The 18291-nt window shown below is 46.5% G+C and overlaps 2 protein-coding genes across 2 annotated transcripts; one reads left to right on the top strand and one right to left on the bottom strand.

The window, feature by feature from the left end:
* Positions 1-7665: 7665 nt before the first annotated feature.
* LOC127341587 (probable glutathione S-transferase GSTU6) lies at positions 7666-8668 on the bottom strand. Its single transcript, XM_051367449.2, has 2 exons — positions 8278-8668; positions 7666-8199 (listed from the first exon to the last, which is right to left on the bottom strand). The coding sequence occupies exons 1-2, from the start codon at positions 8593-8595 to the stop codon at positions 7810-7812; spliced, it is 708 nt and encodes a 235-aa protein (XP_051223409.1). The 5' UTR covers positions 8596-8668; the 3' UTR covers positions 7666-7809.
* Positions 8669-11773: 3105 nt separating this feature from the next.
* Positions 11774-12831, top strand: LOC127341588 (probable glutathione S-transferase GSTU6). Its single transcript, XM_051367450.2, has 2 exons — positions 11774-12213; positions 12292-12831. Exons 1-2 carry the CDS (start codon positions 11896-11898, stop codon positions 12679-12681), a joined length of 708 nt encoding a protein of 235 aa, XP_051223410.1. The 5' UTR covers positions 11774-11895; the 3' UTR covers positions 12682-12831.
* The last annotated feature ends 5460 nt before the right edge of the window (positions 12832-18291 follow it).

The raw sequence follows: 18291 nt of genomic DNA, 5'->3' as shown, positions 1-18291 counted from the left end.
TCCCGAACCCTCCCCACAGGCCCACACCCACCCACCAACCATTCGCCCCATTAGCTCAAAAATACTCTCACACGCCAAAGCTCTGACTCTCTACAATACTAGATCTGCTTCGCCGCCGGCATACTCCTCCACAGCGTAGCCTTGATCGTGTTGGCTGTCCACCCACCTGATCCGCTCCCCCGCCGCCCTCGTCACCGACGGATCTGCTTCACCACCGACCTCGCCACCGACGGATCTGCTTCACCGCCGACCTCGCCACCGACGGATCTGCTTCACCGCCGACCTCGCCACCGACTACCTCGGCGCAGCGGCTGTATCAACTTCACCGAATCCCTTGCCAGCCAACCAGATCTGCTTCACTAACGCCCGCTTCATACTTGAAACAGGGTCGATTCATCGTCTCCCGCGTTCGCGCCGCTGGAATGCAAGTTGCCGCCCCCGTCCACCCCGCCGCAGCTTGGTTAGTACGCTGGCCCGTTAGATCGCGGTGTTTCTTTAGCCATGTTTTGTGTAGTTATTTGCAGATCTCATATGCCGTTAACTTTCTTGATGTGTTGCTTCGCATGAAGTTTGTTTAAATATTGTACAGTACAAAAGCATTATCCGGTCGCTACCATCCTGTTCATTCTACTGACACCTGTGTGCATCCACATATTTATAGCGTTATACCCATTCATTTGCTGCCAACTGTTTTTGTACTGCATGCTATTGTCGCATCGTTTATAGTCATGCTATGGGCATTTCCAATCTGCTTGTTCTTATACCACGTCATTAGCTCACCGCTAGCTGCTAGCTGTTTTCTCGTGTCTGCTATTCTCACACTGCTTTTATAATCATGCTATGTGCATTTCCAATCTGCTTGCTCTTATACCTCGTCTTTAGCTTATATAGTTATTCTTTAACGTGCATGTCTGGTCTTTGTATTATCGTAGACTGACTTGTCAATGTTATTTTTCCTAGGGATTGATCATGCGAACCACTTATTAGAACATCCAACATTAACAGCGGGGACGCTAGGGAAGGTTGGAATCTGAGTTCTTGGTTGGTAATTTTGGCGCTTTACTTCGTTATTATCTATAACCTATATGCATTGTTCCTTATGCAAGAGATTAACACTTGGAACCCTGCCATAGCAATGCCATTCATGCTTTACTATGTTTCTGCCTATTTGATATGCTTGTCTTGGAGAAAGCTGCGAAGGTGATTTGAACCTGACATTTGGTCATTCTTAATGCCAGTTTACTTTATGTGGAAAACCTTGGCATTACCCTACTCTAAATCTGAATGTCTGAAATTCGTATCTCATGCAAAGCAACATCTAGTTGGTTTTAATCTGATATCTGGTAAATATTGGCTTATTCATTTGGCAGCTCAAGTTTTTTGTTATTTGAAACCAACTGACTTGGTCTTAAATGTGATATCTAAACACAGATTAAGGACAATCGAGCAGGAGGATTAGCATTTCACTTGATGGCTGAACCTAAAATGACAGGCATGTTGACCACGACTAGTGCACGCAAGAGAAGGACCTGCAATGAGCCAAGATGTGCTTAGTACATGCATCTTATCTTATCTTGTGCTTATTTCTGCTACATCTTTGTTATCTGATCTCTACATTGCGTAATACATGTTTGAATAGTTAATTGTTGTAACTATGTTTGCAATGTTACCAGAATGCAGTTTTAATGAAGCAATCATTATTAGAAGATAGTCGCCAAAAAAGGATCTGTAGCGACCCTGTGCAACATTATGATGTAAGTTTGTGCTTAGTACAAGTTCCATACATTGTCTTATTTATGCAACTTGTTATTATCTTATATCTACATTGCATAATAAATGTTTGCATAGTTCATCGTTTAACTCTTTTTGCATTATTATCGAATGCGATTTGTGATGAAGCAATCTTCATTAGAAGTGAGGCCCACAAAAAGTTCGATATTTCTTCCGATGCATCTTCTCATAGCCGTCAACCTAGACCATTGCTTTCATCAAACAAGAATATCTCAAGGCTGTACTTTATAAAAGACATGGTATTGCTGCTTTAAGATCTGTAGCTGATATGTTGACAAAGAGTACACAAGATTCAATCAAGGCGATTGCCAAATGTCAACGTGTTATTGATGATGCTAATAGAAGTCCTCAATGATTCTATGTAATTTTTTTATTTGGGCACATTAATTGCCTTGTAATTTTCCTACTTGTTTTATTTGTGTATGTAATTGTGTGTATCATTGATATCAGATTTTAGGCTCATGAAATTTAATGCAAGTTGACTAGTCAAACAAGTAGGGCACTACAACAGATTGGGCCGGCCCACTTACAGTAGTGTGGGACCCACTTTCATTTTGGGCCAGCCCACTTCTTTAGTAGGCCGGCCCGGTTACACGATAGTGGGATCCACATGCTTATTGGGCCGGCCCACTATCTTGTTGGGCTTTGCTCTATGGTGGTCCCACATGGTAAATGGGCCGGCCCTTTAACAGGAAGGTGGGACCCACCTGTGTTTTTGGCCCGGCCCACTATCTTGTTGGGCCGGCCCACTTGCTATATGGTGGACCCCACATACTAAATGGGCTGGCCTTTTAACTGGAAAGTGGGACCCACCTGTGTTTTTGGCCCGGCCCACTATCTTGTTGGACCGGCCCACCTGCTATATGGTGGACCCCACATACTAAATGGGCCGGCCTTTTAACAGGAAGGTGGGACCCACCTATGCTTTTGGCCCGGCCCACTATCTTGTTGGGCCGGCCCACTTGCTATATGGTGGACCCCACACACCAAATGGGCCGGCCCTTTAACAGGAAAGTGGGACCCACCTGTGTTTTTGGCCCGGCCCACTTGCTATATGGTGGACCCCACATACTAAATGGGCCGACCCTTTAACTGGAAAGTGGGACCCACCTGTGTTTTTGGCCCGACCCACTTGCTATATGGTGGACCCCACACACTAAATGGGCCGGCCCTTTAACAGGAAAGTGGGACCCACCTGTGTTTTGGCCCGGCCCACTTGCTTCTTGGGGCCCCGATTGCCGTAAGGTGGACCCCACATGTTAAATGGGCCGGCCCATTTAAGTTTTGACCCGATCAACCTTAGAGGTTAGGCCGGCCCACGTAACTAATGGACCAGCCCAACTATATAGTTGACCGGTCAAACTATGTCATTGCCCGGCCCGCTTAAGACGTGGCAGCCTCGTGTGGGCCTACCATCTACCACGGGGTTTCGGCGGTTAACGCCGTTAATCGCTTGCCGATTAACGGTGTCCGCCACGTGTCGCTTGCATGACGTCAGCAGTCAACGGGCTCCCGGAAACACTTGCGCAACGGTCCGATTTTCCGTGGCGGAAGGGCGCCCAAGCGCGACGGACCGAAAAAAACGTCGTTGGACTTTGCCTGACGCAGTTTCCACAACAGAACCCATATCGTCGGGTTAGGTCCATATGCGACGAAAAATACCCCTTAGCGGACGATTTTGAGACGTTGTCTATCAGAACTTTTCTTGTAGTGATTGTGGGGGTACTCAAAAATTGGAAAGGTATCGCATTCAAACCAATATCAGGTTTTCATCAAAAATCACTATCTTCTCTTGTTCACATTCAACCTCAAATCATGCAATGGAATGTTTCATCATTCCAAGGTTTCAAATTCAACCATTCATATGTTCCCATCTAGAGTAGTCAAGTTTTAGTATTTTAGCACTAGCACTAATCATGAGGGGTGCTACATTGCTTTGCTATCTATAAGACTAACTTTGCTACTCTAGTAGTTTGATTCACCTATACCATTTGAAATCAATCTTTGAAAACACAACAAGTAAGACTTGTATGGTATAAATGTAGGATAGGATTGTATGAAGAAAGATAAGAATCATGGTGCCTTGCCCAAGGAGGGCTTTGCACTTTGCAAGAGTATTAGCCTGCCTTGGTAGTTCTCTAGGTTTTCTTCTTCCTCTTCTGGGTAGAATTCTCCTTCCTCTTGGTAATCTCCGGTGCTAGCGTCTAAATTTGAATACGAGGGATAATCACTAAACAAGCTCAAAGACCATACTAAGCACATCATTACTTAACACAAACTATGCTAAGCACACACATAAAATAATTAGGTGCATCGATTTTCTTTGTTAAAGAAAAGTAATTTCTTCTCATTATATATGTAATTAATAATTTCCATTTAGTCTTTGAGAAAAATAGTTTCCTCTTATTGAAATCTTCTTAAGATTTAACTTCTCAAATAACCATACATGAATTCATATTGACCTAAGTCAAACATTCATCATCATTATTTGAGAAAATGATTTAAATGAGGTAAATCACCCCATACTATTTTATAATTCCCCAAATGATTTAAATCTCCAAATATTCATATAGGAGTGTTTGGACCAGAGGTGCAAACATGACATGAATTCATTTGGGACAAGATTTTAATGAAGTAAAATACTTCATAAGACTTACATAATATATTTGCACAATATCACTTAACTAAACTAACCATTGTGTCCATTAATTAATCTAGGGCATGATCATGCAAAGTGAACAAACCATTTTCTTGCAGAAACAATTAGTGTAAGTCAAATGTGAGCTATAGGAGTTGGAATTAATTAAATATCTATTTTGGTTGATTTTTAATAATTATTTGAATATGAAAAAGTCCCTGCCTTCTTCTTTTTATCATTTTATTTCCACAACAGATCTCGAGGTGAGACCAGTGGCATAATGTAGATCTTTTTACTAGCTTTCCAAATATATAAAGTTTGTTAAATTTGGCCAAGCCAAACAGATTCTATGAATTTCCAAAGTTGGGTTCAGTATTGAAATTGGTTTAAATTTATTTAAACAAGATTTAAATAAAAGGGCCGGCGGGAAATGCTAACGTGCCAGGTTTTTAAACTAACGGCCTGCTCAGCCCAACAGCGCATCCAGTGCGAGTGGGCCGCCTGACAGCGTGGGTCCCGCATGTCAGCGGCTCTTTAAACCCGAAACGGTATGGAGCATCGCGGTGCGTTGGATTAGAACTAGATCGAACGGCTCACGCGTGTCGTCATCGACGGCGAGAGAGAAGCTCGCCGGCGGCGCAGGTAGGGGGTCGGAGGGCTTACGGTGGCTCCAGCTAGGGTTGGCAATGTGCTTGACGAGGTTGTAGACGACGGCGAGGCTCCTGGTAACAGTGGCGTCGTCAGGGGCGGCCTCCTTCTCCGGCGATTGCTGCAGGGCTTCCGCGGCAGTGATGCGTCGATTGGGCGGTGGCAGTGGCTAATCGAGCATGGTGAGGTGCTTAGGAGGTCGAGGAAGGAGAGGGGAGTGTTGTGGTGTGCTCGGATCGACGAATGGATGCCTCCTTTTATAGGCGCGCGTGGGTGCTGAGGTGCTGCGGCAATGGCGACAAGGGCGCGGCGTTTCTGGTGGGCTAGCGAGCTAGGCGTTGGCGCCGTGGTGTTCACGACGTCACCGCGGTCCTCGGAGCGTCAACGGCGCGGTAAGTGGTGGCGTACGGTGGTCGGGCGGGTGCGTGTACTGTCGCGGCCGTGGCGGGCGCGTTCGTCCTCTCCGGCGTCCGTGGTCGCCACGGCATGACGTCGGCGTGTCCGGCGAGCTCCGCGTGGCGAGGAAAGTACTGTGGCGCGCGGATATGGTCGGGGTACGGCGAGATTTGGCGAGCGCCGCGTGGCCGGGTCGCGCGCGTCCGTGCGCCAATGACGTCGCCCATGCCGCTCGCGGCGTACCTGGGCGTACCTGGGCGCGCGTCGTCCGGGTCCTGTCGTCATCCTCGCGATCAACGGCGTGCACGGGCGATCTCAGCAGGTCGTGGGCGACGCGTTGGACACGGTGGCCGTGCAGATGGTGGAGAGAAAAGAGGGGAGGCGTGTCGAAGGGCGACGTGGCCGGCATGGCCATGTCCACGCCATGTCTGGCCTCTCCTGGGGTTTCCTTGGCATGGGCTCGGTGTAGGAGTGTCCCATGGTCATGGCTAGGGCAAGTGATGGTCAAGTGGTGGCCTGGTTTGATCACATTTTGAAAATGGAGATTGTTGTATTTGTTTCAATGTCTCATCTTTGCTTGCTCATAACTTGTGATCAAAAGTGAATTTGGTATCATGATCTTTACAAAAGTTGTTCACCTTGTTGTGTACTTGGATGACATGCCAAGAGTTGGATTTGTTTAGTTTAAATTTTTTGAAATAGAGAGGCTCAAAGTGGTGACCAGACTATAAAAGTCAGAAATGACCATTATCTCATGTGAGCATATTTGAATTTTTGGATTTGGTTTAAATGGGATATTTTTGATTCTCAAAGTTGTAATTACTCTTTAATATCATATTACAACTATTGGTGAAGATCAAATGGGTCTAGGGTCAATTTTACAAAAATGACATAGACCATATGTTAGGGTTTTTAGGTTTTTTTTATAATATTTGATTTCTTTCTCTTTTTGATGGATTTGATTTATGATGATCACTTGATCACTCTAGAGTTTTGGAGTTCATCACATACACAAAGTAACAATCATCATGGCATATCACTCAAAATGCACAAGTCCTATGCATGGTACTATATGCAAAGTAAAAGTTTTTGTTGGTTCTGAATTTTGGATACTTGGAATTGTTCTTCTTCCTTTATTTGAAATTTGGGATGTTACAGCATGAGATTAATGCTGCAAAAGTAATTATTTTTTAATCATTTGCGCTCTATATCGGCCTCTTTCGTTCATTTCCTAATATCAAGTAACTAATAACTCCCTTGTTCATTTAATTTTCTTTGCCCTGTAGGGTTTGAAAACGGTTCAAACATAAACTAACCGATGAATTCAAAGATGAGCTAGAATTTAGAAGGTTAGTTAATGTGGATACTCAGCCACCGGGGACCAATCTATGTGGATACTATGTTTGTGAGTTCATCCGGAGATACACCTCTGAGCGAAGGCCGGCGGATATCAACTTGCGGAGGAATGACTTGCGGAAGAAGCTTAGTCCAGAAGCTCGCTTCCGACCAATTCAAGAGGAATTAGCATGATTTTTGGTGAGGAAAGTCCTCCATCCTAAAGGAGAACACTATTACGAGGATGAAGAACTTCTGATGCCATAAATTGTGTATGGAAACTTGTTCGAAGTTGTATATGGTCACCCAAGATTGAATATATATTGTATATTCCTCTTGAATTCTTCTTGTTTGAAATTTCAAACTTATTTGAAATTGTACATTCATATGCATCAACGTGTAACATGTATATAGTAGCGTAGAATATGTGTACTGAAACTTCTTTGAAATTAAAATAAAACACAAAATAAAATATAAAAAATGAAACGCAGCAAAAAGAAACCAGATTTAGGGAGGCTAAAACCCTAAACCTGCGGAGGAGGCCAACCGCGACTAAAGGTCCTCCGCCCCGACGGACGCCTGCCGCCCACGTGGACGGGCCTTTAGTCGCGGTTCGTAAGCAACCGCGACTAAAGGGGAGGGGGGGGGGGGGGGGACTTTAGTCGCGCATAATTAGTCCCGGTTGCGCAATCGGGATTAATGCCCTTTGCGAACCGGGACTAAAGCCCTTTTTCTACCAGTGATGCATTGTTAGCACCATTAATTACTGATACATCGGAGGAATAAAGGGCAGAACATAGCCAACTTTTCTTACAAGTATACATACCGTCTGAAAGTTTTAACAGAAATGAAATCACTTAGGAGGCATAAACTGGAATTCAAGCAAAATATAAAAATAAATCTAGTTGTAGAAATGTGCGGATTATGAAGTCAAGCTGCACAGACAACAATTATTGAGACTGTTTTATTGTGCAGTAAACAGGCTTTTTCAGTTGGTTTGATTAGTTGTTCGGCGCCGTAGCTGCAGCTGCAGCCATCCGGGCCTGCCTCATCTTAGCGAATTCAACCACCTTGTCCACGTCCGGCAACTCCGCCTTCGCAACGGTGAGCTCGCTGAAGCGCGCCATCCACGCAGCAAGGAGTGGGGTGTTGTCGCCGCCAATGAATTTCTCTCCGGCCATCACCTCCGCCGCCTTGAGCCACGAGAGCTGGCTTCCCAGCGCCAGGTCCACGAGCCCGACGCTTGCCCCGCCGAAGAACGCCTTCCCGTCGGAGCACTTCACCAGGGCCCCCTCCAGGGTCTCCAATGCCGCGAACAAAGCCTTCTTCCCATCAGATTTCTCCTCCTCTGTCTTCCCCCTGAACAACATGGTGGCCCACGATGCCAAGAGCTGCGCACCGCACATCATAGTGATCAGAAATGACGCTGTGTGTAGTGACAGACGTGAAATACAGAGTGAAACGTATACCTTGTCGTCGACATAGGCGGCCCAGAAGCGAGCAATGGCTCGTTCGTACGGGTCGGCGGAGAGGATGGACGGGCCGGCGAACACCTCGTCGACGTACTCCACAATGACGTTGGACTCACAGACCGGCAAGCCGTTGTGGATGAGCACGGGTATCTTCTTGTGCACCGGGTTGGAGCTAAGCAGGAGGTCGCTCTTGCTGGCGAGGTCCTCCTCGGCGTACTCGTAGGTCAGGCCCTTGAGGGCGAGCGCGAATTTCACCCTGATGGCGAATGGGCTTGCCCATGTGCCGAGCAGCTTCAGGTCGTCTCCGCCGGCCATGGTGCAAGATCTAGACGTATCTGTATATCGTGAAGGCTGAGATCGTTTTGGATTGTGTTCCGTTGTGTAGTTGTGGGATTAATCTCACAGCAGGGGGAACTGTATATATAGTGCTCGTGTTTGGCACATGGACGGGGAAACATCGTGCGTCATCCGTGATGCTGCTTTGAGGCGAGCGTCAGCCGTGATGGAGAAACAAGCCGTAAGTTTGCTTTGATTTGGACTCCTCACTACTTTATCATAGTATGAACCTGAAGAGCTCCTTCATATCTATGTCGCATAATGGATGTCGATCGATCTCCTAAGACTGATGTATTCAAAATATGGAACCAGTTTTAAGACGAACTAGCAGGAAGCAAGGGCAATATGTTTCTAACTGGATAAACTTTATTTTGTATCGCAAATAGAAACATATATTAATCTATTAGGATTTAAAAAGTTCCCTAGTCACTATAAGTATTTATGGTAAATAGAATATCTAGTGTGAGGGAAACATTTTAATCATCTTTAATTTGTGTGCTAAAAATTAATGTCACCATAAAAGTCATGCCCAGAGTGGTAATTAGATATTTGTTTATAATTAAATTTCTATTGGAAGCTATACATTTTTATTTGTCTATAGTTACATTTCTATTAGGGTGCGCTTGTTAAAACTCAAGTTATACTTAGTTATTTTAAATCTATTTAGTGGTGAAGAAGGGGTGCCTCCTTCGGCGTCGGGAGGAGAACGGGTGAATGTGGTTGTGGTTGTGGGGGGGGGGGGGGGGGGGGCTTAAAGTTCGGATGGACCGTTTAAGGCGGTAATTTGCATAGGGCGGTGTGGCAACGTGGCGCCGGAGCACCTACTGGGCACAACGGGTGGCGGCTAGGCCGGTTCCGGTGGCAGGGGAGTGGAGGTTGGTGGGGATGCCGGTGCCGCTTGTTTCTCTCCGGTGGTGGCGCTTCTCTCCCTCTGGTCTCATCTTCTTATCTTGGGGTTCGATCCGTTGCACCAACGGGTGCGTGGGGGTAGCTAGACTATTCAAAATAACAAATGTGTGAATCTAAGCATAGTGAATAGTGCACATTTCAAAACTAAAAAAATTGTCAGATTTTAACATTTTTGTGTAACCTAGAATATAAAGAATTTCATGCTAAGAAGTTGCACTCTTATAGCATACATCATTCTTTTCATTTTTTTGAAACTTGTAATTATGTTTTTCAAAATTTTGAAAATAAAGGCCTACCGTGTAGCTTGGCCTCCACTTGTCATATTCATCCATCATAGGCTATAGCCTTTGTAGCCACGTGACTTTTGTAGTCATATCTTCTCTTTGTCATGCAATGTGCTGGATACCAGTGTGACATCATCGAGATTATGTTCATATTTAAAATTTCTAAACTTTAGCTCTTGAAATGCTAATTCAGTTAGTGTCCTCTTTTCACCTTGGCTTAGTCCTAAAATTAGATCTCATCTTGACATGTTTCTCGATAATTGTCAAATTGTTATTACTTACTCGCTTCATTCTAAAACAATTGAAGTTCTTAGTTTGTCCTACACAAGTAAGGATATGCTTAGCGGGGACGGATATTAAGTGGAGCACCACAATCATGTAACACCACTTATAATAATAGTTGTATTGCAAAAAATGGAAAACCACCATAAGTACCTACATTTAGTGTTACCAAATTAGTAGCACATCGCCAACAATATATGGGACCCAGCAGCCCGTCCTTTGGGAAATTAATAGTGGTGCGGCACTCTGTGCAACGCCACCAGTACTTAGTTGGTGGTGGCGTGATATTAAAAACTACCACTAGTACGTCCTTTACGATGGCGTTCCACACTGCGACTAACGAGACCAATGTTTTGTGGGTACCACATGCGGGGAGGGGGGTATCAAAAAATGGTCCACTGGCAGGTGCCTTATCTCTCCCAAAAGGAGATAGATCCCGTGAGGCGCACTTGCGCATACCTCGTCGATATCGTTGCCGCTGCCGCATATCCTCGGCGCTGCCGGATCTCCGATCGTATCTCTTCGGTGCCGCCGCATCTGCCGGCTCATAGCGTCAACATGGAAATGGAGGTGTGCGAGGGCGAGACCCTTCAACCGGCCGCACGAACTCTGCTGCCCGCCGAGTGCATCAGGGTGGGTATGTCCTCACATTTTCCATTTACCAACAAGGTATTTATTTTTTCCATTTTGTCTATTCATGGATAGGATTACATATGTGATCTTATTTGAACCTTGGAAGATCCAATCGCAGAGATGGAGCAAAAGAAGAGGCCGCATGTATACAAAGGAATAAGGTGAGAAATTGAAGGCTCAAATCGGTGGAGTTCAACCGACGGAATATGGTGAAAAGAGATCCATGAGAGGTTTAACAAGAACAAAAAAAAAGTGGGGAAGAAAGGACACAATCGTCTCTCACACATAGATGACACATAACTAATGAATGTATCAACAAAACAAGATACTGTAAACTAGATTTATTTGTATGAATGCTATGAATCACTATTGTGCACGCATTATGTTTGTACGAAGCTATGAATCGCTATTGTGCATGCAATCTTTTTGTATCAACTAGGACCTATTTTTTTAAAAATAATTTCGAAAACTAAGTTTGTGGCATGCTGCAATAGTCGAACGCCGCCGGTGCATAATGCCATAATCTACTAGCAGTGGCACCATGTTAGTGGCATCAGTATATATTGGGCTATTCTGTACCAGTGTTAAGTCAAACTATTTTAAGTTTCATCAAGTATGTAAAAAAAAACATCAATAACTACCACGCTAATTTTTCTCTATTCATTGTAGCAGTTTTTGCAATACATAGTGCAAGCCAAGGTTGGGTAGCTGGTCTAAATGGCTGGCAATATTCCAAGGAGCTGGAACATAAAACTGGAACAAGAAGGAACCTGAAGAAGTACTACATCAGGTCGGGACAGGGATTCAGTGACATTTAAATCAGGTCGGGACATCCAGTTTGCGACACAAAGTGTGAAGGAGATCGTCATGTTGAGACTATGATAGAGCGGGAGTCCAAGTCAAAACGAACCTAGTGCACACCTAATTCAGTAGGCTTCTTCTCCATCACGGCTGACGCTTTTCTCAAAGCAGCATCACGGATGACGCACGATGCTTTCCCTCCAATGCGCCAACCACGAGTACTACATATATAGTTCCTCCTGGCGGGAGATTCATTTCACAGCCACCCAACGGAAGATAACCTCATTTCACAGCCACCCAACGGAAGATAACCTGAAACGATCTCAGCCTTCACGGTACTCAAACACATCGTGATCTTGCTCCTTGCACCATGGCCGGCGGAGACGACCTGAAGCTGCTCGGCACATGGGCAAGCCCGTTCGCCATCAGGGTGAAGCTCGCGCTCGCCCTCAAAGGCCTGAGCTACGAGTACACCGAGGAGGATCTCGCCAGCAAGAGCGAGCTTCTTCTTAGCTCCAACCCGGTGCACAAGAAGATACCGGTGCTCATCCACAACGGCGTGCCGGTCTGCGAGTCCAACGTCATCGTGGAGTACGTCGACGAGGCGTTCGCCGGCCCGTCCATCCTCTCCGCCGATCCGTACAAACGAGCCATAGCTCGCTTCTGGGCCGCGTACGTCGACGACAAGGTATACCTTCTGTCTCTGTATTTGACGCAAGGTGCTAAACAGCGTCATTTCTGATCACCATGATGTGCGGGTGCGCAGCTTTTGGCGTCGTGGGCCACGATCTTGTTCAGGGGGAAGACGGAGGAGGAGAAATCCGAGGGGAAGAAGGCGCTGCTGGCGGCATTGGACACACTGGAGGGGGCCCTGGCGAAGTGCTCCGATGGGAAGGGGTTCTTCGGCGGGGACAGCGTCGGGCTCGTCGACATGGTGCTGGGGAGCCAGCTCTCGTGGCTGAAGGCGACGGAGGTGATCACCGGAGAGGAATTCTTTTGCGGCGACAAGACCCCACTCCTTGCCGCGTGGATGGCGCGCTTTAGCGAGCTCGACGCTGCGAAGGCGGCCTTGCCGGACGTGGATAAGGTGGTTGAGTTTGCCAAGATGAGGCAGGCGCGGATGGCTGCCACTGCAGCTGCTGCGTCAAACAACTAATCAAGCCGGCTCGGCTAGGACACGTCATATGTGACAAAAGAAAGCCCCATTGTTGCTGAATAAAGTAGTAGTCACAATATGTGTCAGGTTGATTTCATAATCTGCATTTTTTTTCGATAAAGGATGCTTTATTACTTTAATAAGCAATTACATCCAGCCTCTGCATAACCAGGATGCACACAGCCGTTTTGTTGTCTCAAGTCCAAAAGGATAAATAATAAAAACTAGGCGAAATACATATCGGAACGATGAATCATATAACGCCTAAAGTGTAGGTGGGGCATCTATCCGTAGACTATGCTGCCACCCATGTAGGGAAAAAGTATCCCTAGTCGTAGCCTCCAACCGTGTACAGACCTCCGTACATAGCTGTCGGTTCTCCACTCGCTGTAGAGGTAACCATGAACGGAGAATACCTGTACATCTGTAGATGACCTGCAACAAAGAACAATTTTTGTCATTAAAGATCTTGTCATTTCTACATAGCCAAAGCGCCCAGATAACTGCTAGCGCCCCCACCCTAAGAAGCAACTTAAACGTTGAATCTATACCATGAAGCCAATTGCCAAAGACATTGGCGACACTAGTAGGAGGATACAAGGTAGACGCTACTTGGATGACAGACCATATAGATCTCGCGAACTGGCACTGGAAGAATAAGTGTTTGATTGTTTCGTCCTGATGACAAAAAACACACCGTGTACTTCCATGCCAATTCCGCTTAACAAGATTGTCTTTGGTGAGAATAACCCCACGACGAAGATACCATCCAAAATTTTTAATTTTTAATGGTATCTTCATCTTCCAAATCTTCTTATTGTTGTCAACTGGTAAGTCAGAAAGAAGGATCGCATTGTAGAAAGATTTTACGGAAAAGGTACCATCTACATGAAGGTTCCATCTAAATTCGTCTGGTTCAGGTGATAAATGAATATCTCCGAGCCGTTGAATTAGGGTATTCCATGCCACAAGTCTTTGTCCAAGTAAAACCCGTCTGAACGTCACATTCGGAGGTGAGGTAGCCATTACAATAGCAATGGTATCCCCTTGGCGACGAGCAATCCTATACAGAGCAGGATACTGTTCACTTAAGGGTGTATTGTCTAGCCAAGCATCTTCCCAGAACCGTATCTGTGCTCCATTCCTGATTGAGAAAGTACCATGGCGAAAGAATACATTTTTTGTCGCCATAAGACCAGCCCAGAAGTGAGAATCCCCAGGTTTCCAAACCACTTGGGATAATGTTTTCGAACCGATATACTTTCTCCGAAGAATAGTTTGCTAAGTCCCATCCTCAGTAAGTAGCTTAAACAGCCATTTACCCAGAAGAGCTGAATTCTTGACCTCCAGGTCATGAACTCCAAGCCCTCCTTGATCTTTGGGACTACAAACTATACTCCACTTAACCAGTCGATATTTCTTTTTCTCGCTGTCCCCTTGCCAAAAGAATCTGGATCGATAGTAATCAAGTTTATGCAGAATTCCTTTCGATAGGATGAAGAATGATAACATATACAGTACCATATTTGTGAGTACCGAATTAATGAGTACCAATCTTCCTCCCAGGGACAACAATTTACCTTTCCAACTACTAAGGCGTTTTTGTAATCTTTCTTCCACTAATTTCCATTCCGCTATTGTAAGTCTCCGATAATGAATCGGAATACCCAAATAACGAATAGGAAATTGGCCTTGCCCACAACCAAACAACTCTGTATACAGAGCCGTATCGTTTTGGGCATCACCGAAACAGAACAATTCGCTTTTATGGAAATTGATTTTCAATCCTGACAACTGCTCAAAAGCCGCCAAAATTAATTTCAGATTTTGAGCTTTTTCAAGATCATGATCCATAAACAGAATTGTATCGTCGGTATATTGAAGTATAGATAGACCACCATCAACCAGATGTGGAATCACTCCTTCAATCTGGCCATCAGCCTTGGCCCGCTCTATGAGTATAGCCAGCATATCCGCTACAATGTTAAACAACATCGGTGATAACGGATCCCCTTGGTGTAACCCTTTTCGTGTTTGGAAATAGTGGCCGGTGTCATCATTAACCCGGATTGCAACACTACCTCCATACACAAAATCATTTATTAGAGCGCGCCACTCTGGAGAAAAACCTTTCATCCTGAGTGTCTGCTGTAGGAAAGACCACTTAACTTTATCATACGCCTTTTCAAAATCTAGTTTTAGAATAACCCCATGTAATTTCTTAGAATGCATCTCATGTACCGTCTCATGCAAGACCGGCACTCCATCAAGGATGTTCCTTCCTTGCATAAAGGCTGTCTGTGATGGCTGGACAACATGATCCGCAACCGTATTAAGTCTAATGGTGGCCACTTTCGTGAAAATCTTGAAACTTACATTTAAAAGGCAAATAGGTCTATATTGTTGAATCCTTTCTGCCTCATTAACTTTCGGTAACAAGATTACTTCACCAAAATTTAGACGAAATAATTCTAGTTGTCCAATATGTAGGTCACTGAACAAATCTAGAAGGTCCGATTTAATCGTATCCCAGAAAGTTTGATAAAACTCCGCTGGAAAACCATCAGGACCCGGTGCTTTGTTGCATTCCATTTGGAAAATTGCCTTCTGAACCTCTTCCTCAGTATAAGGTGCGGTTAGTAGACCATTTTCTTCCATAGATACTTGGGGTATATCGTCCGTTAAGTCCTCATTAAGAGAGAAGGTGCTTTCTTCTGGAGGACCAAACAGACCTTTATAATAATTAGTAATGTAAGATTTGAGTTGCTCATGGCCTTCAATCAACCCTTCATCTTGAATAAGAGAATGAATACGTTTTTTCCGATATCTCCCATTGGCTAAGCCATGGAAATATCGCGTATTTGAATCTCCTTCCAATATGAATTGAGCTTTGGAACGTTGATACCATTTGAGTTCCTCCTCGCGAAGAAGACTCGCCATCTGCGCATTTGATTGATTTTTAAGTTCAATCTCCTGCGTGGACAACGGTCTAACCTCCGCAACAGCCTCAAGCTCATCAATTACATTTGATAAGCGAGCCTTCTCTTTTTTAAGGATACCGGCCGTATGGGTAGCCCAACCAGAGAGATGTTTGCGCATTGTCCGCATCTTATTATTCCATCTCAAAATTGGAGTGCTGCCCCCGACCGGTCTCTCCCAAACCTTCTTAACCATATCATGAAATCCCTCTCGATGTAGCCAGCCAAGTTCAAATTTGAACGGCCGTTTACAAACAGGACGGGGATTCCCAGTAGTTAGGAGGATGGGAGCATGGTCAGACAGTTTTTCAATACGTTCTAGTGCACGGACTGACACCATAGGGTATTTATTTTCCCATTCGGTATCCATCAACACGCGATCTAGTTTCTCGTATGTGGGTTCAGGTAAGCTGTTGGCCCAAGTAAACTGTCGACCGGACATAAACACCTCTCTTAAATCAAGGCTATCAATGACAGCATTGAACAAGAAAGGCCAATGTCCATCGAAACGGCCTTTACTTTTCTCGTGAGGAAATCTTAACAAATTAAAATCGCCTCCGATTAAAATCGGATAAGGATTATCTTTTGTAAGATTTACCAACTCACGTAAAAAGTCAGCCTTAAAAGCATCCTGGGCGGCACCATACACAGCAACCAGACTCCACGTGAAACCGTCTGCTTTATTCTGAATGTCGAGCTTAATGTGATACTCTCCATCAGAACTAGCTAAGACAGTCATGGTGTCTATACGGACGCCAAGTAAAATGGCACCGGACCTACCACGAGGCGGGCGAGAAAACCACTGAAAGTTAATCCCGCCTGACAGTCGGTCGAGAAAACTTTGTGTGAAATTTCGCCTACCCGTCTCCGATATAGCAATGAAATCTAAATCATAATCTCTACAACCATCAGCAATGTGGGAATGTTTAGCCAAGTCACCAAGACCTCTGCTATTCCGAAACATGCCATTCATCGAGAAACTATTTTAGATTTAGTATTCTTCCTATATCTACGAGATTTCTTTCCAGCCGACGATCGAGAACCACGTTCAGAAGCTTGTAGATCAGAACTAAGCTCCACGTGTTCTAAATCGACTTCTGAAATATTACCAATAATAGCCGAGAGAAGCTGACCATCTAGGATGTCATCCTCTTCCTCATCGTCTACTACTGTTGTTTCATGCCCAGTGGAAACATTCGGAACAACCGTTAGACGGTCAAGCTCCGTCTGTCTCAACACATTGGCCGAAACTGAAATCTCATCAGACCTGCTACCCATATTAACTCCTATGCTACTCAAATTTGAAGAAATACGAGTATCTGAAAATGAATTAAACGACTTGGATGGTTGCTTATTACCAGCCGTGTCGAGGTTCTTCTCAGCCTTACGCCGCATGGCTCTCTGCATGGCGTCCTCATCCGTCGGCCCCGCCCCATCCACCGCAAGAGCGTACCTCCCACTCCGCCTCACCATCGGATGAACAACGGGAGGAGGGACCGTGGGTGGCGGCTGCTGCAGGGTGGATACCGGCGATGGAGAAGTCGAGGGCGGTGGAGACCAAGCCGGTGAGGGAGAAGAGGTCGTCAATACAGGGGTAGAAGGTGATGTAGCCCCCTGTATCACAAAGAGCCCCAGCGAGTCCCCTTCGCGGGGGAAGAGGGTGTCGAAGAAGAAGCGCCCTTCGTCCCATCAGCCTGCCCTCGGCCGGCCGGTGCATCGGCCCCAATGCCGCAGCCCGTGGTCACCGCGGCGACGCTGGGGTCACCGCGGCCGACTGCTGCATGTTGACGATAGGGACGCAGCGAGGCGCCTTCTGCACAGCCATCACGGCCCGACCGAACCAGACCCATCGACTTTGCGGCCCACTAGATGAGACCTCCAGTGCCGCATCCGCCGGTTTGAATCGCGGCTCGAGACCCGCCGCGATCAACGGCCGCACCGCCGGCTCCTCGGCCGCCACCGAAGGCGAAGCTGCCGACGTCGCCTCCACCACCACGCAAGGGCGAGCGGCGGCGGTGAAGATGACTCTGGAACGATACGGGACCTGGTCGATCTCCCGTGATCGAATGCTGTTGTCGATAGGGACGCAGCGAGGCGCCTTCTGCACAGCCATCACGGCCCGACCGAACCAGGCCCAGCGACTTTGCGGCCCACTAGAGGAGGCCTCCAGTGCCGCATCCGCCGGTTTGAATCGCGGCTCGAGACCCGCCGCGATCAACGGCCGCACCGCCGGCTCCTCGGCCGTCACCGAAGGCGAAGCTGCCGGCGTCGCCTCCACCACCACGCGACTCAGCGTCGGAGACGCCCCAAGCACCACGGAGGTAGCAGACCCCAACGAAGGATCCACCGGCGCGATCGCTGCCGGCCGACGTGCCGTGGCTGCAGCGAGGAAGTCCCCAAAGACAGGCGCCGGCGTGACTCGACGACGCGGAAGCGGACCTCTCCAGGGCTTCATCCGCGGCATCCGGGAAAGCCGTAGGCCTACCGGCGACGAGGACGCCGCCCTCATCACGGACCTCTTGACCTTCTCCCTCGGCGGCGGCGACGCAGACCTTGCCCGCTCCGACAACCTGCACGACGAAAAACGTACCTCCGGCGACGCAGACCTTGACCATTCCCTGGACTCAGACGT

The sequence above is a fragment of the Lolium perenne genome, chromosome 3 (assembly GCF_019359855.2).
Source record: "Lolium perenne isolate Kyuss_39 chromosome 3, Kyuss_2.0, whole genome shotgun sequence".
Classification (NCBI taxonomy): domain Eukaryota; kingdom Viridiplantae; phylum Streptophyta; class Magnoliopsida; order Poales; family Poaceae; genus Lolium; species Lolium perenne.
This window is presented reverse-complemented; position numbering and strand designations above follow the sequence as displayed.